The sequence below is a fragment of the Desmodus rotundus genome, chromosome 4 (assembly GCF_022682495.2).
Source record: "Desmodus rotundus isolate HL8 chromosome 4, HLdesRot8A.1, whole genome shotgun sequence".
Classification (NCBI taxonomy): domain Eukaryota; kingdom Metazoa; phylum Chordata; class Mammalia; order Chiroptera; family Phyllostomidae; genus Desmodus; species Desmodus rotundus.
In genome coordinates this window covers 154204321-154229579 of record NC_071390.1, presented here as the reverse complement: position 1 = coordinate 154229579, position 25259 = coordinate 154204321, and the positions used below count along the sequence as shown (strand labels likewise).

The 25259-nt window shown below is 35.7% G+C and overlaps 1 protein-coding gene across 1 annotated transcript; it reads right to left on the bottom strand.

Moving 5' to 3' along the window:
* Nucleotides 1–1565: 1565 nt before the first annotated feature.
* YIPF7 (Yip1 domain family member 7) lies at nt 1566–24904 on the bottom strand. Its single transcript, XM_053922848.1, has 6 exons — nt 24807–24904; nt 22687–22803; nt 15805–15963; nt 10196–10343; nt 5245–5426; nt 1566–2546 (listed from the first exon to the last, which is right to left on the bottom strand). The coding sequence occupies exons 2-6, from the start codon at nt 22800–22802 to the stop codon at nt 2384–2386; spliced, it is 768 nt and encodes a 255-aa protein (XP_053778823.1). The 5' UTR covers nt 22803; nt 24807–24904; the 3' UTR covers nt 1566–2383.
* Between the last annotated feature and the right edge of the window lie 355 nt (nt 24905–25259).

The following is a 25259-nucleotide window of genomic DNA, read 5'->3' as shown; positions in this document are numbered from 1 at the left end:
GAATCTATAGTAGACATGTGATGGGCATGAAGATGTAATGAGGTGTTTCGCTCCGTAACAGGTAGTGCTATGTCATGGTAATGGACTTTTGAATCAAGCTTCTTGGGTTCAAATCCTGGTTATTGGCTGAAAAATGCTGGGCAAATGATTTAGCCTCTGTATCACTCAGTAGCCTCATCTATAAAATGGATGTGGTGATAAGGGCACTTCAATTACTTAATTGTGAGGTTTAAGTGAGTTAATAAAGAAAAGCATCTAGGTCAACCCATGGTATATAAGTCCTTGATAAATATCAAAATTATGAAAATGTTATACATGAATTTTCTCTTGTTATAATTCTTTCAAAATATTTTATATAGTTACTTAGTATTCAGCCATAGAGATGAACAGTAATTGACTTTAACTCACTGTCTCTTGCAATGAATTTTAAATTGTTATCAAATTTTAAGTTCTATGTTTTCTTTTTTTCAGATTAACCTTAAAATCACTTTTAAGGAAAATAGTCCTAGAATTTTAATTGGAATTATATCAAACGTATATATATTTATTTTGGGAGTCTCTTTTACAAAGTTGAATTTCCTCATCCTGGGTATAGTACATTTATTTACATGTTGTTGTCTTAAAAATGCCTCTAATATTTTGTAATTATTTTCATATAGATCATCTATACTGATTTTTACATTAATTTTTAGATAATTAATAATTCTGCCACTAGGAATTTTAAATAGAATTTATTTTTATTTATTACTGTTAGGAAATATTTAGTATTTTGTTTAGTAGCTTTTTCTACAGATGTTATACTTTTTATAGTAAAAAAGCAAACCTTTTTTGATGCATGACCTTTTATACATAGAAGAGCTTCAACCTACATTCTGAATTTAGAGGAATTTTTTACCTATAACTTACTTTTAGTAAAAGCACTTTCTAAAAGGTAAAAGTTTTGAGTCTATAATGTAAATATATCTCTAAGAAATAGGATAATATTGTAGAAAATCACCATAATAAGCAAAATCCTTGCTTCATCTTCCTTAAACAAGAAGTCAGTAAGACCATCTCAGTCAAATATTATGGGTGAAGAGGTCAGGGTGCAAAGAAGTACAAATAGGTAGTTACAGAATAGCTATGGGGATGTAAAGTACAGTACAGGAAATGGAGTGGCTGAAGAACTTATGCGCATGACCCATGGACATGAACAATGGTGGGGGGATGGCCTGAGGCAGTGGGAGGTGATGGGTGGAGGGGATCAAGGGGGAAGAACTGGGACAACTGTAATAGCATAATCAATAAAATATAATTTAAAAAACAAAACAGGTGGTGATAAAGTGGAAGTGGAGACAATAGACAACTCTTTCAATAATATTTCCAACAGAAATATGATCCATAACTGGAGAATAACTTTGAATGAAACAATTTTCATTCTAAGAGAGGAGATACTGAAACATGTTTATGGGCTGATACAAATAATAGGTCAAGTGGAAAACAATGGCTATTCAAGTGCCAGGGCTGGCTATGCGAGGAGGGGAGAAGCCTTTTTGTATGTGTGTGTGTTATAAAGATGCATGTAGACTGGTAGATCTGCTAGTGGAAATACAAAGCATTTTTATTCTGGACGTTTCTAATTTTCAATAAAATAATAAGGAAGTTCAACAACAGTGAGAAATAAGAAAGGAACATTAGCCATTTGAGCAGTGAAGAAATGGTGTAATATATTTCTCTCAGAAAGTGTGAAAACAGATTTAGTAGGGTAATGGAGTAGAATTTAAAAGGCAGTACTGAGGACCTATTTAAGACATAGTAATACAATTGAAGTAAAACAGGTGCAATTTCCTCCAGTTACATTCAAGTACTTAGGGAGCAAATGACAAAGTTACTGAGAATATATACAAAGGAGAAATCACCACAGTTGCTAAAGCAATGGAATGGAAAGACGGGAGTTATTTAATCTCAGGTATATAAAACCCTACATAACCAGCCCTTACCAATTCTCTTAAGGGACTGGCCAGCGTGACTTGAACCATTCACACGCAACTTGAGCCATGATGAAGTTTCCTCAAAGCCTAACTAGCCAGTTGGCATGTGATTCTATTTACTTAAAATTTCTCAGAAACGTATCTATTGGGAAAAGCAAGGTCCATCAGTACAGCTTTATCCCTTTTATTTTAAAGTATGTTTAAATATTTTAATGCACCAAACTGAAAAGCAAAACATCCTTCAAACAAAACATGCTACTAGAACATCATCCTTAAGTTTTACTTGTTCTGCTTATTATTCTCTCAACAGCAATAAAACAGAAATCATATTTCCAAATTTGAGTGCTAATAAATTTCCTGAGTAATTGGAACAGCAAATAAATAGAATTTCATAATGCCGTCTCAAATCCACTTCAGAAAACTGTTAGGAGGGCAAAAAGTCCATAAAGTAAGGCACACGGGTAGGCAACGAGAAGCTGTTGTCCTTCCATGTCCAAGGCCGAAATGAAGATTTTGGAAGCAGAGAGACTGCACCAGCCGACGATGAGCAGTGCCAGCGCAGTTCCAACTGTGTCCCTATAGCAAAGACAAAAGAGATGATTACCTTACATCAGGAGAAAAAGAGATTATTGAATCAGAGCTGCCTCTGAAATGTCCTTGGCGCAATACTTATGACTACTTTCTCCATTCGGAAACTAAGGCTGAGGAACTGTACAAACTCAAAGGCCTTGGCCACTTAGAAAATATTTAAAGTTAAATTCACTATCAGAGGCTATTTCAGTAAACCTCAAATTAACAGAGGCTGAAGAGTTCGCTTATGTGAATTCTCATATGTCAACATTCAAATCACGACTCTTGAAATTCTTTTGTATAAACTGTGTTTACAAACTTCCTTTACAGCTACAGATTTCTTTCCCTGACCTTTTCTTCCTAAATGTACGCACAGTGTGAGCAGAAAGGTCACTGGACTTGCACTTGAGGAGGGAGCCTCATTGCCACTGCTCCCAAGTCCACTGCCCAGGTTTTGGTCTGAGAGGGCAAAGCCTGTCACAGCTCATGTAGAGAACACATGGGACAGGGACGCACATATACGTGTTGCTTTGCACTTCACCACTGAAGACCCCGTTAGCATGTATGTGTGGATTTTTTAGAATCAATATGCATGTGTGAATTTTTTGTTCAAATTGGTATCTTCAGGAATAACCATGGAGGTAATTGTTTCTTTAAGAAGAAATGGGGAAATAAGGTAGTTAACTCTGCCTTGGAAATAAAAAAGGAGGTATGGGTGGTAACCGGTGGACTTCTCTTCTGATGTGCAAAGCCAGGTGCATTATTTAGGTAAATAAGCCTCAAGACCCAGAAGAGATTGTGGGGTTAGCCCGTCCCCAGCTTTAAAGCAACAAAGTGCCTTAACAAAACCTGCCCAGTAAGATGGGCATTAGATCAAAATCTCCTAACTGCTGGCATGCGGTCATTTTTGCCATCAAACTGAACGGCCTCACCTGATCCTGGCTGAATCTGAAGTTGAGAATTGAGTTTATGATTTGTGAGAATGACAGGTCCGTCTACTTTAATACCTGAACCAAAGGCAAACAAGTGCAAAACTGTAGTATACAGCTTATAATTAAATCAAAATATTTTTAAAATATTCCAATAAGTATTATATTCATTGATTTAATTAACATTATTAGGTATAATTTCTAGAGTGATTTAATTTGAAGGCTTTTGTGAACAAGAATGTAAAATTACATATGATTAATTTGAATGATATAATAATAATATGGCTGAAAGAGCATTTTCAGTAAAATGGTCTCCGAGGTCAGATGGTGCATTTCCCTTTAACAGAATTAAAAGGATTCCTAAATCATCTTTCATAATTTTAGAATAAAAATCTAATAAAAAATGTCCATACTGCTGATAAGTCTCAAACTCCAAGTATCTTAGTTTTAATTTTCTTCCCTTAATAATCTGGAGTTATTTAAAATGTACTAAACCTCAATTTTGCTGGAAATAAGTTTTCAAACTTAGAATTTAAATATGTAAATCATTATAGTATTCTTTGGCAAAGGCATTTGACAAAATAGAAATTCTGGAACTGAACTCTATGTTCACTTGTCCAATGTTTATACCAAACAACCTGGTACATGGGACAGCTAGCTTGCTGAAGAATTTGATATGCAAAAAGGTGGAATTTTTCCATGGATGGGACTCATTAAATATACTTACAACTCACTCTGTATTTATAAATTCCAAGTATTCATTTTCTTCTTTGTTCCTCTATTTTAAATGTCAAGGGTACTTCTAATAAGAATTTGCTCTATGTTATTTTTAAGGATATTACTATAAAACTAAGACCACATTTTAAAAACATTTGCAACTAAATCATTTTCAATAATGCCAAGAAAACTATTCTATGAGAGTATATCTAAATAAAAATATTAAAAGATTTCTAAAATATCTAACTTGGCTTTGGTAAATTCTTTATATAATACCTTATCCAGTGTAGGTTTAATAACTTAAAATGTGTATCATCCAAGAAAAAAATGCAAATGGTGTCTCATCAGGTTGTGGAATAACGAGCACGGAGGGCAAATGTTTATTTCTAATTGGGTTTAGAACATGACAAGTGGCAAAGGACGATTTAATTGCTTGGTCTCCCCAATCAGAGTGGCTGTGAATCCAGATGCCCCAGGAGAGGGCCTGACTGAAACTTACCTAATGCGTTCTCACTGATAGTTTTGAGTTGCAAACACTAGCTGCTCAGGAAGTAATAAAGAAAAGAAAATTCTTGACTGAGCATATATGCCATAAAATTCTCTCGCGTTCGTATCCCCATCAGGGTTCCTGGGAATTCTGCACCGCGTGGAGCCGAGCTGAGGAAGCACAGCTGCTTCCAGCCTCGAAGACGGAGTGCCTGGGAGCTGAGGCAGGTAGTCAGTGCTCACCCCGCACTCACTCTTCCCAAATCAAACAAGTGGATTTTCTGTACTTGTTATATTACCCACGACAAGAGTTCATAGTGAAGAATGCGACAACTTATGAACTGCCAGTTTCAAAGATGACTTGGTTGAATCCATTTTTTAAATTATTAAGAGAAACAGCACCTTAGTCAAAACTGACCTTTTTGCCTGAATCTGCCTGTAGCTTTTAGTAGTCATTGAATTCCCCAAGTGCACTCCCAAAATGACCAGAAAAAGGTGAGCTGTTGGACAGGTGTGGCGAGCCTTGGCGGTGATTGAGAATGGGGGATCAATTAGCCAACACAGACACTTACTGCAGTGAAAAGAAGACGGCACAGCTGGACAGGATGACCATGGGGAGCAGGCAGTAACCCAGCACACTCGCCACACAGCCATAGGTCACCCCGCAAGAGCTCATCAAGTTCAGTAAGGCGTAAATCCCCAGGCAGCCGATGGCACTCATGCCATAGAGGTAACCAAACTGAACTTTTCCTGCCTGAAACAATGAGAAAGAAACCCTTTGAACACAAGAAAAACATCAGGGAAAAATCAGAATTTCAGCAAATCAGAGAGCATTTTAGAATCGATCAGCTTAGTGCTGTTCCATTTTTTTGTAGTACTCACAGTTATCAGGAAAAATATTGGCTATAATATGAATTCAGTTCCTGAAAACAAACACCCCCGGCTGTACTGGGGATGGCACAAGCATGTTACAGAAAATATTTTATAACAGATTGCCTATTAGAGATACAAGGCATAGGTAAGAATATATTTTCTCTTCATATTTGTCAAATAATTAAATAAATGAATCAATTAACTAAAAAATTCCAATTTAATCTTGGAGATACACAAGTAATAGTAGCAAACAGCTGGGGGGAGGGTTTTCAGGAACATGTATAAAGGACACATGGACAAAGCCAAAGTGGGGGTGGGAAGTGGGGATGGCTGGAGTGGTGGGGAGTGGAGGGAGGAAAATGGAGAAAACTATACTTGAAAAACAATAAAAAATAATAATAAATAAGCAAACATCTACAGAATTTGCTATGTTAGTACCTATTCTAAACATTTAACACCTATAACTTATTTAATCCACACAACAATCCTATGAGATAGGTACCATTATCTTACCAATTTACGCAGAAGGAAATTGAGGGGCAGAAAGTTTAAGTAACTTTCCCAAAATAAAATAATGCTAATTGGTGGAGCTTTGAACCAAGGCAATTTGGCTCTAAAATTTAGGTCCTTAACATCTATGTATAGGAGCTGTAACAAGTCCTAAAGTAAAGGAACTCATTTAACCTTTAATAACCCCGCATATCCCAAACTTACTTGACCACAGACAACTTTGTTTTCATAATGCCCATTGCCAGTTTAACTGGACACACCTTACGAAAAGCCGATTTATATGAACTACCTGGTAATGAATCATAGAAGAGGTATTGTTAAGGGAATTCAATGGTGTTCAGGATATACCACTGACTTTCTGAGAACTTATAAAAATAGCCATTTTTCACTAAATATCTCTATTAAACTCATCTAGGGAAAGTCCCAATCTACTATTAATTCAATAGAGGCTATTTTAATATTGGCTACCAGAGGATGCCAAAGCTCCAGTAAAGAATGAATTTAGTTTTTATATTTACATTAATCTGATTAGAAATTCTAGATAAAGACTGGATAAGCTAACTGTGGTTCTCATGGGAACTATGCAAAAACCGTAAAGGATCTGGTAAATTGATTCAGAAAGAGAGCTTTTCAGCTGTCATTTTTTTCCTCTCCATAGCTGTTATCCATGAAATCCTTATGCCTCAGAGAACAGAAGGATATTTATTTTGTGATTAATGAAGGGTAATGGAGAATGTTATGGCCATTTTAATGTTCAAAATTGTCCAGCTATTTTCATCTCTTCTTCCTGTGCGGTGAAGGAAGTTAGTCACTACCAAATTTTTTCATAAAAATCCCTGCACTGTGCTGGCAGAGTTCTCTCCTGCATTAGCCATAACAAGTTCCTATTGAATATCTTTTGTATTCTTATGGGCATTTGGTGAAACAACACTAATAATGTTAATGCACATGCTAAAAGAATAAAACATCAGTTTTGCACTCCACCATTGGGTGAGTTTGTACTACTTGGAAAATAGTGACACTTCAAATCACTTGTATGTATTAGAAAAATATTTTATGTAATATTTGAACTGAATGTGATAATTCCGAGATAGTGATGGTTGCCATGGTGAAAAGCAGCTTCCCTACACCTAAAGGACACATAGCTGGCACTTCCTGTTGAAGTTTTGCATAGAAGGTAGAGTAAATAAGTGGTGAAGCAGTAAAGAAAAAAAGGTTGCTAATTTAGTAGCAAAATTATTTTTGTCTCTTTCCAGGTCAGTTATTGACATTTTTCTTCATCATTTTCTCTTGTTATTTCATTCAATTTAAAGTTCAACTCCACTTGGCAAGGGCCACTGCCATTTTTTAATTTGTTTCAAATTGTAACAAGGACTTGTAATTGAAATGAAAAATAGGTGTTCCTTTTTTCTAGAGAAGAAGGACTTCCAGAGAAGAGATCACAGATCGGAGTGGCCAGAAAGGCAGGGAATTGGGGTGGGCGAAAGGGTTGAGGGATGTTAATCATATGGTGATAGCAACTAGACTTCTGGGGGTGATCACTTCATAGTGTATACAGATGTCAAATTATAATGTCGTACTCCGTAAGCAAATATAATTTAAAAAAAGAAAGAAAAAAGAAAAGCTCCATTTTCTTAACCCCAATATTTTCAGAATTCTCCCTGTAGCACCTTCATTACTAAATCTTTATATGAAATACTCAGCCATGTGATTGTGCTTTTATATTGGCCGTGTATATTCCTTTTTCAGATCACACTCTTACTTCCATAATAAATAAAGAAATAAATGGAACCATAGCTTTAAACCAGGTGTCTTACTGTATTTGGAATAAACACAATTTTGAGAGAAATAATAAGTAAGATTAAATTTGCGTTAAGTGTTCGAAGCTGTTCGTTTAGGCTTGCCTTCTTCGACACGAAGAAAGTCCACGAAAAGGTCCTGTGCCTCATATCCACGGAAATTGGAAGAATGGCGACCATGGGACTGTGAGTCATCGCCTCCAGAGACAATGAAGACATTTGGACATTGTTTCTGGATTTACTGTTGCTTTTTCTAGTACATGTATATACCAGCCCATAAACTCATCCTTTTATGATTTTAATTTAATCTTTATTATATTTTTCCATTATCATTTAGCCCCCTTATACCCTCTATCCCCCGCAATCACCACACTGGTGTCAATGTCCACGAGTCCCTTTTCCCTTTTGCTCAATCCCTCCACCCCACTAGTTGTCATCTGTTCTCCATCTATGAGTCTGTCTCTGTTTTGCTTTATGTTTTAATTTGAGATACACAGGGCACGGTTAACTTAACTTCAAATGGGTTCTGAGTTAAATCTGACTTCACTAACATCCATTTTATTTGTTTGTTTTGGTCCTGACTGCTTTACATGTATCAGAATAAATTCTGAACTAACCATACACTTATGGTAAAAAAATTGAAGTAATAATGATTTCCTAAAAAGTTTCAAAAATAATTCCTTTTCAAATAGTCCCCAAAATTTCAGAACTGACAGGCAGCTTAAGTAGCCTCTTAATAAACAATTTTTGTCTTCAAAATTAAGAAATACAGAAACAGAAAGCAAAAGATTCAAGATCACACCCTGAGGCAAAATTAGGGGTAGTTGAGTTCTTTGCCTAAATTGGTTTGTGCTTTAGTCAAAAGAGAGAATATTAAAATAGCCCTGGCTAAAATTGTACACCCTAGAAAGAGCTTAATGGTATTAATACTCTCCTTTAAAGGATGGTGATGGGAGTATTTCTACAGAAAAACAGCTGTTATATTGCAAATTACTTGAAAAAGAAAGATGAGTTAATATATTAAATTGATTGTTTCTGACTATTTGATTAATTGACATGCTTTTCCTTAGCAGCTTAATCTAAGATTATCAAATTACTGTGACAAAGACAGAAGGGAACTTAGAGACTAAATTAAAACTCTAGTTGTTACAGTGTTTGATTTCCATAGTATCTGTATTTGCTGTAGTTCCAAGGAAGAAATAAAATGTGACTGCCAAATACTATTGTACCGGGTAAATATACTGTGATTATGGACCACATTCCATGCAGAAACTAGATTGCTGTCAGCGTTTTGATACTTGTATTAAGTAGTTAATAAATAAAAATTAAAAGTTAATTTAATTGTAAATAACATTTTAAAGCTACTTTTGAAAATTGCAACTACATTGGAGAAAAAATTATGGGAAGTAGCTGTAAGAGGAGCAAGTAAAAAAGGCCTAAAATCTTTAATTTCTTATATTATTTCTTTTGCCTTATTAAGGATCACTTTGTGCCTTAATAAAACTATATTTTTCAGACTAGCTCAATCATATTTTTCATCCTCTGTTTTTAATATTTTATCATTCCCTTCTTGGTGTAAAATAATAGACCTCTTCTCATTTCTTCTTTTTCTTCCATTTTTTAAAAATGAAACACTTTTTCAAAACTATGAGCTAGGATGTTATCTAAACTTAATTTGGGAGGAAATATGTGCATTTTAATGTTTGAGGTGTCTTTTAATATCATTATTTCCACATATAAAGGATGAAAGAGGTATATTTTCCACAAGGAAAATGATAAAGTCAGGAGGAAAAAATGTCTTCATAAAAAAGATAAAATTAAACAAGGGAAATATATTGATTGAATAAACAAATCATAGGTTGTCATTGCAAGTTAATTTACCCATAGTAGCCTAACCAGAAGAAATAAGGAGACCCATCTTGTACATCACAGGATCTCAGAAACACTCTGGAGATATAGCCCAGCAAAGAAAGTGATGAACAAAGGAAAAGGATTTCTCTAGTGCCGTAACACAAATTTCACAGGAAGCAAGAAAGTAAATCAAAGCCTTATATTTCCCAAATCCATGTGCTCCTTCAACGATTCCAGATTGACAGTCGTATCTTAATAACAAGAAAGACATAAATGATTTGCTACTTTGTGGATAATTTTGCTTGGCAGTTTCTCTTTCGTTACTTCTAGATCTGTAAACTATGCCTCTCCTCCCACCCCCGCCAAAAAATGTAGTTAAACAGACAATTTTCACTGTATAAAGTGATGCACTGCCTTCTGTATTTACAAAGAGCTCTGCAAAAAAGACATTGGAAAGGACACTTTAAAATCTGATGCTGCTGTCCATTACCAGAAGCAGGGTGGCTCCCAGGGCGACACAGAACAGGATGGGCCCTGCTAAGTCGGTTTCATTCATAATGCTGCCATCTGCTGGCTTCAGTGGGTTTAACACTGTCAAAGTTTTTTGCCAGATGTGCTCAAAATTAATTCCAAGTTCTGTAAAAAGGGGGAAAAAAGAGGCACTATAAATATAGAAAAATAAAAATCTGTCATATTTTTCATTTAATATCTGGTTAATTTACTTAGTGCTTTAATCTGATTGTTATAACTTCATAATCTAAAATTGTATGTAAAAATATAAACCATAAATAAGTAAATAACTATAGATTTTTATTCCCAATGAGCCAAAATATATTTTAGACAAAAAACTCTATAGGGAAAGATATCCATGATGTATGTAGCAAGTGCAAGCTTAAAATGTAGCTGAAAATTGGGAAATGGATAATCTACAGTAAAAAAATAAAATAAAATGGTAGCTAACAGACCCAAAGTCCCATCCTATTGCCCATTTAGACATTCCCATTTCCTGCAATTCTACTGAGAACACTGTCAAAATAGTTTCGTATGAAACACAGCATAGATTTTCACTTAGCAGAAGTATCTAATGTGGAAGTATTCATCTCAGGTGTTGGATTTTACTTTCACACTGCCTCATGAGAAGAACAATTCTATGCTAATTGCCTGAAGTGCTGCAGAGGAGAAAAGGCGATGGGCTTTTCAGCAAGCAAAAGTGATCATGATGTGCATGCATATTTTAATAAGTGAAATACTCTATGTGGTTGAATCTGTGTATTTAAAGATTAAAGTTTTGAATAAGAGAATATGTTCCTTTTTATGAGTGATGGAGGTAGAATACAATGTCCTGCCATTTGCAATAAAGTAGCTGGACCTTGAGGGCAGTATGTGAAGTGAAATAAGCCAGGAAAGAAAGTATTACATGGTACGAATAATATGTTGAATCTAAAAGTTAAAAAAAAATAGTCAAACTCATAGAAACAGAGTAGAAAAGTTGTTGCCGGGGGCCAAGGGTGGGGGAAATAGGAAGTGGTTGGTAAAACGGTACAACCACTACACCCCAACCCCCTCAAAAAACAAAAAACAAAAAAACACGCTTTCAATCAAGTCAATATGCATCTAACCTGATAATGGCTGTATTTTTTTTGAATTGAGCCCAATTTTCCCATGTGAAGCATGGTCTCCCTCAATCTCCTGTCTGTGGCTTTCAACTTCCCTTCTCAGGATTTAGTAACTCTCTGGTCAAGTGCAGAGTAGGGTTCAACTTCTTCTATGATGGTTCGTACCACCTGAATTACTCGCAAAGCTGCCAGTCTATACACAGAAAACCGGATGGACTTTCAATAATTGCCTTGACACAGAGGGGCCTCGCTTGCCCAGGGACCTAGACAGCTTTCAGAAGGTCGGGCAGAAGTTGGTCTGAATCAGGATAGGATATTTTTCACTCATTTTACACTCAGATTGATGGCTGCTATTCCAAGCTTGAAAAGGAAAAAACATCAGCTGTTGCAATTAATTGTGAGCAACCAAGCTATTCCAACATCCAGGTTGCAACCATTTTATATTTCTTAATGAACATACACTTTGGAGAATACGAGTAGTTCACCAAGCTTAAAATAAAGTTAGCATGTCGAATTCAATTTTTAAAATAGCAGACTTTAGAAAATTGAGAAGTACTGCAGTTAAATTAATACTACCTGAGACTTCCATTGCTTTCAAACTTTATTTTCACTTTATGCACTTATGCTAACAATGTTTTCAGTATTTACCGCATAAAATGGCCTTTAATTCAAAGTATCTTTTTCTCAAAAAAGCATAATTATTACTGAAGACAGTTAGATGAAAAATACTTTATAAGATATTATTAGTTTTCAAAAATTTATTTGATATCTAATGAACTTCTGCACATGTTTCAACATTTAGTCATGAAGCAGTGAATGAACACAGTAAGACTTACCACATACATTCTTAGGATATGTGTTTTCTCCTAGAATACACTGACATAACACAGGGTGAGGAAAGCTGGGTTACAGGTGTCAGTTTATGAAACACAATTCGTTTATTAATTATTGCATTATTTCCATATGAACAACTGTAAACCTACTTAGCCTGACCGTGTTTTATTTTAAAATGTATTAAAAGGTATGCAAATGAGATTATAAGTATTTATTAATAGATAATATAACATAAAAGCTTATTATGAAAAATAAAAGAAAATAAAAGTGCTGTGAAATTCGAATACAAAATTATTGTTTTACTGTCATCTAGTGGTAGTAAAGTCTGTGCTATAAATGCTATACAATCAGTTAATACATCTATTTTCTATGCAAATTGTGTCATTGGCCTTTCAAATATAAACATCAGGCTATGCCACAAATACGAATGTCAAATACCACAGTGATTTTTCTAGTCTGACAGACTTAAATTGACTATTAGTCTGTATTTGTTAACATATTGACTGTACATTATCAAAATAGCAAAAGTTATTCTTACATAAAACCAAACAGGTCTTTTTTTGAAAGATTTCATTTATTTATTTTTAGAGAGAGGGGAAGGGATAGAGAAAGAGAGGGAAACATCAATGTGTGGTTGCCTCTTATGTGCCCCCTACTGGGGAACTGGCCCACAACCCAGACATGTGCCCCAACTGGGAATCGAACCAGCGACCCTTTGGTTTGCAGGCCAGCACAGAGTCCACTCAGCCACACCAGCCTGGGCCCAAACAAGTCTTTTAGACAACAAAGTATTTAAGGAATAAACAAGCACAGTTTCAAAGAGCATGTTTTTGTGCACAGTATGTTAATTATTGTAGATTCATGATTTTAGGGGTTGTTTCAGTGTATACTAAATAAAAGCCAGAAAGTACCATTTTTCACCTTATTGTAGAAATTTTGCCTATGGCTTTTTCACATCTTTTATAGAGATGAAGCTTGAAACTCACAAAGTTCTCCAGCCTGAAGAGCATATTAGATCAGAGCCTGGAAATTTCATAGATTCAAAATGCAAAATTATGTTAAGCTCTCTGTCTTCTAATATACTATACATTTGGTGGGGATAATCACAAAGGAAAAAAAATAATTGAGAAATTTTCCTTGAGCTGTATAAAATGAGGGAAAATCTAGTACATTCTCTGTTCAAACTGAAGGAGACATCAGGGGCAGGTGTCTACAGTTTAGTAGACCACAATAGAGCCATTTCAGTTAAGTAAAAAAGAAAGAATTACTTTCAATAAATGTTACAAGAAAAAATCATTAAGTTTTAAAGAAAATGCAGTTAAATCCCTACTTCATATACTAACCCGATGTTCGATGATTCAAAAGTTTAAATGCAACACCAAAAGTTAATTGAAAAATTTAAAAATCTATAAGAGGAAAAAATCAGTATCTAGAGTTTGAGAAATATATTCTAAACCGAAGAGCAATTGGAAATAAAAGTCATCAAGGAAAATATTACAGAGTTGAAAACATAAATATTAAGATGTCTAGGTTCCCTAATGTCCCGTAAACAAACTAGATGGCAAACACAATCTAGGAAAACATGTTTGAAATACATATTCCAGAAAATAGTTAATATCTTTACTTTGTTAATATCTCTAAAAATAAACAAAGAAAATCGTGATTCTGTCAAACAACATGAAAAGCAGATAGAAGTAAAAAGTCAATAGGCATGCCAAATGTCTGTCTTTTGTAGTAACCAAGAAATACAAACCATTAATTTGTGCCTTTTTGCTGATCAAATTAACAAAAACATCGGACATTCTACTACTAAGGTGTAACAGGAAATCGTTTCCCTGGATTTGGCAGTGTCAGTGCATGTTGACCAATATCTCACTGTTATGGATCCATCCCAAGGTCAGGCTAGATGACACAGGTCAAAGCTGTTTGCTACAAAGTTTGCCAAACTATTACATTTTATTAAAAGACCAGGATGAAGATTGAATGTGGAGGGGGTGCAGGGCAGCGGAGAGCAATGGGGGAAATGTGGAGACAACTGTAATTGAACAACAATAAAATTTTTTTTAAAACACTCTTTCTGATAAATTTAAATTAAGGCATTTCTGTGTTATAAAGTATTATGAATCTATTCTATATCATGTTTTTTCCTTTTTCATTTATTTTGTATTTAGGATTCCACATATAGTGATATCATATAGTATTTGTCTTTCTCTGACTCATTTCACTTAGCATAATGCATAGAGTATATTATATATCATGTTTTCAAATAATACTTGATGATTTTAAAAGACTACATGTATAGAAAAATGCTCATGATATAATATAACTACAAAGATATATAACTTTATGTATATATACACATATATAGGAAAACAGAATAAAGTCTTAAAAGTACATCAAATTGTTAATGGAGGTCATGTCTCAGATAAAATTTTAGGTGATTTTTCTATTTTTACTCATGATTTCTATTATGTCCCAAATTTCCATAATGAACATTGATTACTTTTATAATTCAACAACTGTCAGTTTTTAACAATAAAGATGTTAGTTGAGACAAGGAAAATGCTTAATGAGAATAGCATGTAAATTTCATGTGTTGATTATTAATCACAGAGGCAAAATAGAATGAGCTGGTTAAGCAAAAACAATTCAAAATTTAACGGGCTTTAAATGAGCCAAAAAATCTACTATAGTTTTCTGTGCTTTACTGAATGATTTACATCCTTCAACTTTTTAAATTTTTAAGGCAAAGAAAGAAGAATATTTTAATGTCAGTTGGCTGGCTGTAAGGCAAATAAAGATCTTTTGATGCAAAATATTGGGAATTTTAACCTATCTCTTTTCACTTGACAACAAATTAAGGATTTGGAGGCATTAACCCATGAATATTTCTCCTTAGCTCTCATGTCTTAGTTTTTGAGCACCTGTACTTAAAGCATCCTGTTGATGCTAAGGAGAGATATAAGCATCAACATAATGTATATATGAGAGAGACAGAGAGAGAGAGAGAGAGAGAGACAGAGAGAGAGAGAGACAGAGAGAGAGAGAGAGACAGAGAGAAACACCCCTGAAATCCCCCTAGGATCTCCACCTGCACGGGTCTCTGGGTTTCCATGTAACCGGTAGTGTTACTTACCAGAATCACATTCCTCCTCACCGAGCCACGCCTAGCTGAGATTAACGGGCTCCTGAGAGCCAGGCCTGTCTTCATGATAACAAATAAACAATAGGAAGTTCAGAAACTACATCTTTTGCTTCCAGGAAAATAGAGCAGAAAATAAAATAGGCTGTTAAAAAAGTAGTTTCATTAAAGAAAATAAAGTAGTTTCCTTAACTGGGGTTGCAAGAGTGGTTACTTTGTTGCGAACACTTTGGAAAAGGTGCCTTCACTGTTGTTTGAATTGAAGAAACAGTGAGGGAACATTTGACAACTGCAGCGATCGCACCGTAATAGCAGGTACCTACGTCCAGTTTCCCCCACACAGACATGCGACAGACTTCCACCCGTGTAAGTGTCTTGAACTGGCAGACGTGTTTACACGTGGAACAGTCACACGTGAAACAGCCTGCTGACAGCACACATTAAGTGCTGATTGTTGCTATTATTCTCGAGCTGTACACACACCAATAGCACTTCCTTAACTTATCTTCTAGCAAGGGAGGCTCTTCATCAAAACTGTCGATGTAAGGAGATTGTGTATAATAATCCGGGGTGGGAGCTGGTTGAAAAAACTGTCCAGGGTAACCCGCTGACGTGAGCGTCTCCGGGGGGTCAAAGGCAGGCTGAGGCAGCTCACTTGCCTGTGGGCTACAGGAAGGAAAAGCTGGTGTTTATACATCTGGGAAAGGCATATCATGACAAATCAAGGAAAGAAACCACAATTTTTCTTTCATGAACTATCCTATGTTTTATGAACATTTAATCATGAAAAAAAAACTTGCTTAAAGTTTAACTTTAGTTAAATAAATGAAGCATCTGGTCATGAAAAGACTTCTGGAAGACTGATCCTCACCCTCTAAAGTCATTGATTATGTACAATATGTTGGACACCTTTTCTCACGTTTTCTCGTGTAATTAAACTCAGCAATGGAAAAGCTGCAATTTTAGTGCTTTTGATGGAATAAAATAGAGGTTCATGGAGATTGAATGGCTTGCCCAGGATCCCCCAGCACTGCAGGGGTCGGACTCCGAACTGCTTACACATGCTGCTTTTCCACTGTTTCCCGGGGCAGTTGCCCCTTGTAAATGTGTGGAAGCAGGAAGGCGAAAATCACAATTTTAACAGTATGATCAATTCATAGGAAAAAATAAATACATGAACTGACTATTTATTGTCCATGGAGAAATAGACTTTCTAGCTCTGGCCATTCCCAATTTTTGCCAATCAAATAATCTTTGAGTTCCTAATCAAAAGTATTTGGTAGTGGGCGTTAGTGATCCTCTTTGGAAGTAGGCAATTTAGTTTTTCCTAACGTGTATCTTGCCCCACGTGATACTCCCTTGACCGTGTTTTTGTTTTTTTATTTCATCATTAGTGTGAGGAAGCTGGAAAACAACACTTATTAAATACTTTCCTGCAAAAGCTAGAAAAAGGAAAATGTAAAAAGAGAGTGTGTGAGGTTATTTGCTCTTTTGTAACAGTTTTTTCCTGAAGGAAGGGGAAGAAATGTAAGGAGTCCTTATTAACATGTGTTAAGTTTCTTCTATCAAAGTTTTTAGACTAAACTAAGCCAAAAATACAGTCCAGAGTTCTGAAATTTGTAGCTCTCTGTAGCTTACAATATTTACAAAATGGCTTTTCATACTTTCCTTCCAACATTAATCTTAATATGAAGTCTAAGAATAACACATCACCCTCCTTTACATGACTAAGCCTGACAGAGAAAATAACCTCTTTTGAAAAATAAAGCTGTGAGATAGAAAGAGATGCAACATTTAATCATTCGCTAACTCAGCCACAAGTTCACTAAGGGCAGGAACCTGGAGCAATACTTCTTGAATCCTCCACAGCAGTGATTTTTCAACGGCTGCGCCGCAAGGAGTTTTAAAACGTGCAGTGCCCGATGCTTTAGTCAGAGGTACTGGCCTCTTTTCCCTTAGCCAAACAAACAAACAAACAAAAGACAACAGCTAACACAACAATAGCTGTCCAATGTGAACGAATCAAAATTACACCTATTAACCGTATTTTGCAGTGTATAATGCACACCCACATTTTTGGCCCAAACTTTCAAGAAAAAAAATCTTTTGTTTTAAATTTTTAATTCAACTTTTGATTTATTAATTTATTTAGATACTTGTTTTGGCTAATAAAGGAACTTGAGTATTTACTTTTGAACATAAGGATATTGTTATTGCTTTCCAGAGTTACACTTTTAATGCACAAGCACAAATAAAAGATTTAAAAACACTTATATAGATATGGAATTAGTACTACCCATGTATAATGCCCATCCTTATTTTTCCCTCAAAAATGTGGGCAAAAATGTGTGCATTATACACTGCAAAATACGGTATTTTATAAGATCAGAAAAAAATATAATTTTGGGTGTGCCACAGAAATTTAGTAATTAGTTTACATGTGCCGTAAGATGAAAAAGATGGAAAATCACTGCCCCACAGCACATGCTGATTATGGTATTGTTCATTTCATCCTGTGGCATCTTTCTAATCTTTTTTTTTTCAACAAAGTAGGCCTACCATCAAAAGTACTGGTAGAAACAAGTCATAATTAAGAAAGTAAACGGCTTGTTGAATGATAAAGCTTTCCCTAGATATGTAGTTTTTTAATGTAACTATTTCTAGAAGAATAAAAGGGGCAAATAGAGATGACTCAATGGACCAGTGTCTAAACAAGACGATTTCTTTGACACATTATCTGGCCTCACCGAAACCCAAGCCCATACTAATAACCAGGCTTGGGGAAATTTAACTGTCACAATTACTCCAGACAAAGCAATCTTTGTGAATGAGGGGATTTTGTATGGGACTCACCCTCACCCCTGCCAAGAGCAAAATACATTTTTACAGAAAAAAAAAATTGCCCAGTGCCAGGCAAATCCTATTCCTTTCTCTTTCTCCTGTTCTCTCTGCTCCGTCATCCAACAAAACACATTCATCAGCAGTTTGGCCTCTGTTGACCTTGTTACAATGGAGGCATAATATAAAAATTCCCCACCCTTATTTAAGAAGAAATATTTTTTAATTTTTCCTATAAAGGAAAACTCAAAATACTTTTTCTATAAGAATTACCAGGGTCATTTTTTTATCAGAGTCTAAATTAAAATTTTCTCTTTTTTATAACTTTGACTTTGTACATGTTGACTATGATGATTAACACTATATCTCAATGAAGAAAAGCATAAGCAATACCAAAATAATCACATTATCTACACTCCTACCTGAAAACTCTGTAAATACCCAAGTCCCATGTTCTAGGCTCTTCTCTGAAAAATGACTCTGAACAGCCATCATTTTTACCATGGATCTTGAATTAGCACCTAGCCCCACGCTTCTAGTGCCATCCCTTTTAACTAGATGGTTCCAATTCTAAGTGACTAGGCCAGTGAAGTTCTCATATTTTCGGTGATGTCTTTCAAGCCTACACTATCCTTTCATAAAAAAATAAAATTCAGGAGGAATGGGACTGGACACTTTAGTAATTGCTCTGTCACGCCTATGAATTTAGTAACCTATTAAAGGCAACTGCATGAGTCAGACTGATATACCCACCGCCTCAAGCAATTGAGAGGTGATTACAAAATTCTCCTTTCGAACTGGCAACAGTCTTGGGCATATTTCCCTTCTATGGCTTCCTGACTCCATGGAGTTATATGTCTGCCCGTAATGATAGCCTGATGGTAGGTTTATCCTGAACCAAGTGGAGTACTTAGCAAACACAGTTTCTGGAGTCAGACTGCCTGGAGTCAAACTCCAATTTTATAATGTTAGGCAAGTTACCTCATATGCTGTGCCTCAGTTTTTCATCTGTAAAATGAGGATAATAAAAGAACTCATAAAGTTGTTGTGAATTAAATTAGCTAAAATAACTAAAGCACATAGAATAGTGTTGGGCACCCAAAAAGCGATCAATACCCTTTGGCTAAGTATGTGTATGCCCTTTCCTTCCTGGGACTGACACTAAAGTATTCTCAACATCTTTCACACACCCTGGAAGAGCATCTTCTGTATTTACAAGAGTTGTCTTCCAGTCAGTCACTTTCTCAAAGAAAATAGTATTAGTAGGAGGCCAAGAGTTTATATCCCATTTGTGCTGGTCATCTTTAGCTTTCTCCCTTTTTGGTTTCCCTGAAATACTCAAAGTGACTCTGACAACATCCCAGACATTCTGTATTTTCCTACCAGACAAACCTCTACTACATTCATGTCAGGATTTCTGTCTCTTACATTGTTTCTGTAGCCACAGAACAATGGCCACACACCTGACCCATACAAAAGCCCTCTGGATGCTCGCCAATTCTTTAACATTTCTCTTTTCACTTCCCATACTTGGGGTTGTATTGTTCCAACTAGCCTCCAGAGGCTTGTGTTCACTTACATGATATTGTGTTAAGATAATGCATAGTCTTCTGTTGGGGAAAATGTTTGACCTGTTCCTGAATCAACAAGACTTAACATTCATCTTCCAATGCAAATATAGAAGGTCACTGTTAGAAGACTCAGTTATAATTTCTATGGAGCATCTTATTTGACTCAGGGTGTACTGTAATTGAACTATTCACTGAATGAATAAAAGGTCAAATCTCTGGAGTTTGTTTGATGTACACTAGTAAATCACTGCTCTGACTCCATGTTTTATGTACCTCGTAAAACTACCACAGCTAATACGCCCTTTTCTGATTCCTCAGACCTGCAGTGTGGGTTAGAATTTAAATGTTACCACGTCCAAATCAGGACTTGGATTTCATTGCTAAGCAGGCGAGGCCATCAACCTGGTACAATATAATCAGGAGTCTTCCTCATTTGGTTATATTGACTTCTGGTCAACACTGATACGTAAAATCAAATGGAGAAGAAACTGGGCTTAGTGGGGTGGGGGAGAAAGCTGTGATCCATCAGTCCCTACTTAAAGGGGAAGGCTTTGTCTCCCTCTTATTAGACATGTCCGTAGGGTTTGGCCTGAAAATACAGATTGCGGATGTTGCCTTCATGCTTATCCTGTGTGGAGCAGAGAAGGGAGAAAAGAAACAGAAGTTCAAGGTGACCAGTCCCTTTCAATAAAAGACGAGAACAGAGCTAAAAATCCCTTTAGATAGCTTTCCGTGTGCATGATGTATTCTGAGTTACCGTCCTGTAATACCTCAGGGCTGAAACCACTCCCTCTGCCTGAAGCACTTCTTTGATTGTTTGTTTATTAGTTAGTTTGTTTTTTCCCTTGACCTTTCAAGGTATACATCATCAATGAAATAAAATGAAGTTCTTTTTCTGTTGTTCGATTCTACAGTGATTGAGTCCATGCTACACAGCCTTGCCCCTTTCCCCCATTTTAAGTAACATTTTTTAAATGTTTTAATTTGCCCTGTGATGATATTCAGATGATAGATAGATGGACGCCTAGATCGTTTTCCACTTTAAGAAATTCTTATAGTAATCTGATGCTGCACAATATAGAAAAAGGGCACGCATGAGATAAAATTCCAGATATTTAACTTTTACAGTTTTTAAAACTTTAGATAGTAATACGTTTCTCCATCAGGGAGCGGTGGCTCAGAAGGAGAGGCTGGGAAGGCGAGTGTGTGGGAGCGGCGCCTCTCTGACTGTGTCGGTGGGAGTGATCAGCCCGTGAAAATGTTGTCCCAATGTTCCTGGGCACAGGTGGAGCAAAAGAGTCCCCATTGTCTGTTTTATTTACTCTGTCTTTTCTTCCTATGTCTGAAGCTTTCAAGGTACTTATCTGTGTTAAGGAAAGTAAACCTCAAGAATTAATAAATTTGAAATGTTTGTTATGTGGTTATGTGGCCTAAGCTTTCTGGAATAACACAGCGATCCTATATCCCAGTTTGCCCAAGGTGTTCCAGTTTATTCATATTTTACCAATATTATTATCAATAGTACTGGCTTTAGTTTCAAAAATGCCTTGATTTTACAATAAGTCATATGCCCACTCTAGTTATGGGCTTAATCAAACAACCTTGGGTTAAAATCCTAACCTCATTTCTTATTAACTGTGACTTTAGAAAATTTTCTTCATTTCTCTGCATCCCTGGTTATCATGTGTAAATAGAATAATAACATAGTAAATAATAGGTTTCAAAATGTGAATTTTGCTTGCGTCTGAGAGCATATGTGTATTTACTAAGACTAATTAAATCAGATTTGTTTTTCACCTTAACAGAGAGAAACCTACCTCTTTAGCACCTGTATGTTTTGGCCACTTTGCCTTAGCAGCGTCCTTTGGAACAGATGTTGCTTAGAAAGACACTAAAGAGAGGCTTAAGTGTTAAATAATAATAATTAATAATAATAATGGTACTTATATCAGGGTTATTTGAGGAGTCAATGAGTTAGTACATATAAAGCTCAGAATTGTTCCTCACACATAGAAAGAGCTCAGCGAATGTTAGTTACTATGAAAGTTGAAAGGTCTGACTCTGTTCACAGCTCACTCATGTAAACCCATAAAAGGTATCAAAGAAACAACTCTATAACCCAATACAATAAGCTTAGGTGACTTCAGGCAACAAAATGTCAATTTGCAAACTATAATTACATAAATAAATAACATTTATACAGTGGCTTTACTTTCACACCCCTTTCCTACACATTATCACACATGTTCTTCATGACAAGTTTGGGAAGTGGGTGTTGTTAACACCCTGAGTTCTCAGTTAAGACACCAGTCAAGCAAGTTGTATCTTTCCCAATGTCACAGAGAACAAATGCGAGAACCAGAATTTGAACCAAATTCTTCTCACTCTAAGTGGCCTGTTTTGGGCACTAGTAAAGAATGAACACTAAATTCTTAATTATTTTTATTTCCAATGCAAGTTGAGCTGTCAACTCAAATCGCTAACACAGTCTGAAATACACTCATCTTGCTTCCATTTAGGAGTATTCATCCACACTGGGTTAAAATGGCATATTAATTGCCCACCTCTTCACAACATGCCTTCTTAAATGTTGTGAGGTAGACGATTATGAATTTCTTTATGTTTGGGTTTAGAGTTGTCTTTTTTCTATTCCAGACACACAGCAGGTGCTCAATAAATATTTATTAAATTGAATAAAACATGTTTTTCAAGCAGTGTCCCAGAAAATATAGTCCCTGTGTTCAGGCTCCCTGTTAAGTGATTGATATTTTGAAAAGAGAGTCAAGCCATTCAGCTGTAAATGAGTCTGAGGTGATCAAGGGGATTCATGGAGAACCAAATTCATTTTTCTACCCTTTCCTGATGTTTCTTCTTGGGCACTTCACAAAAATATGCTTTTGTTTCCTCCAAGGAAGCCTCCTACCTGGAACCCCTTGCCATAATATTATTGTTTCTTATATACTCAACATAAAGTACTTACTTTCTAGGTCCATAAAGATTTCCATAGGCATCAGAATCATTATAACGCTCCTCCTGATCATCAATGGTATAATTAGATTGGTAAAAATTGGAGTCAAATTGTTCCAAATTTGACATCCTGAAAAATATGAATGTTTTTTTTCCCTGAGAAGTTTAGGAGTCAATAAAACTTCATTTTATTATTGTTGTTTAGTTACAGTTGTTCTGCTCTCCCATGCCCTGACCCCACCCCCAGCTCCCAGGGTCAATGTCCCCCCTATTGCCCATGCCCACGAGTCATCTATTCATGTTCCTCAACTTGCCCCTTCCCTCTTCTTTCCTCTGTTACCCCCTTCCCTCCTCCCCTCTGGTCACTGTCAGTTTGTTCTTTATTTCCATGTCTCTGGTTCTATTTTGCTCATTTGTTTGTTTTGCTGATTAGGTTCCACTTAAAGGTGAGATCATATGGTATTTGTCTTTCACCACCTGGCTTATTTCACTTAGCATAATGCTCTCCAGTTCCACCCATGCTGCCATGAAGGGCAGGAGCTCCTTCTTTCTTTCTGCTGTGTAGTATTCTATTGTGTAGTACTCCAGTTCTTTGATCCACTCATTTACTGATGGGCACTTTGGCTGTTTCCAGCACTTGGCTATTGTAAATCATTCTGCTATGAACATTAGAATGCATAAGTTCTTTTGAATTGGTGTTTCAGGATTCTTAGGGTATAGGACCAGCAGTGGGATTGCTGGATCAAAAGGCAGTTCCATCAATAAAACTTCTTTAGGTATATTACAAAATTAATTGACAATGTGATGATGGATAGATTACTATCAGAGAACAAAGTATAGTTTGGATGGGGTAGGCTAAGTGCTGGGGGAAGAATATGGAAATGTATGCTAGGAAGTCATTCACAACATGTGCATCTTCAACTCCAATGAACTTTTCTGAGGTTTTCACTCAGTGGGTCTGGGACTTCAACAAAATAGACTTTAATTGACCTAAAAGAACTAACATTCTTCCCCCAATACCTTATTCTCAGCAATTTAAGAGAAAAAGTTTAAGCCTTGGTACACATCTAGAAGGTATCTAGAAAGCTTATTTTAAACAATGATAGTTCCTCACTTTAATGAATTATGCATACTAATTTACACTTAAAATGTTTACATTTATATATATGTAGTTTTGTTGCAAGTCGAAAAGCAAATGGCTGATTATAATAATACTATTTCATTTCGATTTTTCCCAGAGCTTTCAAGTGGGCTGAAAGCTTCCCTGCTCCCTTCTGGCTGAGTCAGAGGGAGGAGGTTCAGTTGTGCTACAAGAACAGTCTATCCTTGTATGAACTCTGCATGGTCTCTACTCACTTTGGGGAATGAAGGGAATACATGATCTTGATTTACATGTAACAAATAGGAATATCAGAGAGAAGATGAATACCAGAACGGAGGAAAAGATGGGGGGGGGATTAGTAGGATGGAATGGTAGCTTTTTGGATGAAAATTAGAGAATAGAGTAGAAAATCTTTTCAATTGGACAGATATGGTTATTCAATTCAACATTTGAATCTTTTTTTTTTCCTCGAGGAACTTTTTATTTCAAAAGAGTAAATTTTAAAATCACTAGGAGTAATCCATATAGTTATAATAATCTATTGAATACTACTTATAATAAATTTCAAATGCATTGCATAATCTTAGCTCTAAAAGCCTCATTAATCAGAAATCAGAAATATTCAACTAACAATTTTCAAACACATAAAATTTTCTTCAGTAAAAATACAGAAAACTTTTCTAAAGTTAGATGCAATGGTTCATACATCTGATTTAATAAATCAAGATTTTTTTCATTAATAATATGTATAAAAGTAGCTATAAATTATGTAAGCTAAAATCACTAGGAGAATGTTGAATCTTTTAACAACTTATAATTTAAAGAATTTAAAATTTAATAGCATAACTTTCTCAGTCCATTAAAATGCTATTATAAAGTATAGAGAATAGTTTCACTGGAAAGCACACTAAGTTTTCATAACATGCAAAGCCTTATGTAATATGACTATTGGTATCGGAGTCCTTACTTACATAACCCAGCCTTATATTTTCTTTGAATGCCAAGTTCTTTTAGAAGGATCAGACACATACCTTTATATTATTCTGTGTCAAAAGATCCTCCAGCAAATGTTGCTTTACTCGAGAAATTTATAACGAATCAGTTCGTGAAAAGATGACCTGACGGTTATATATAGGTTTCTAAATTTGACTCTGACACTGAACAGAAGCTTGCCAAAAGCCAGAGCCAAGCACAGTATCTTATAACACTTGTTAAAGTTTACAAATACAGTACAAGGCGTAGAGACATAAAATATGATAAAGTGAAATGGTAGATTCAGTTTCCGTGTGGGCATGTCTCATTCAGCTCTGACTTAGGAGCATTTATTTGAGGCAAACAATGGAAAGTAAGAGGAAAACCCCTGCACTTTATAGCCTATCAGAATCAACCTAGACGGCAACGGTAACATGCAGTACAAATCAATGGCTATCTGAAAACTGGGAGTTGTTTGTTATTTTTATCCAACTCTGAACTATTCGATTCAT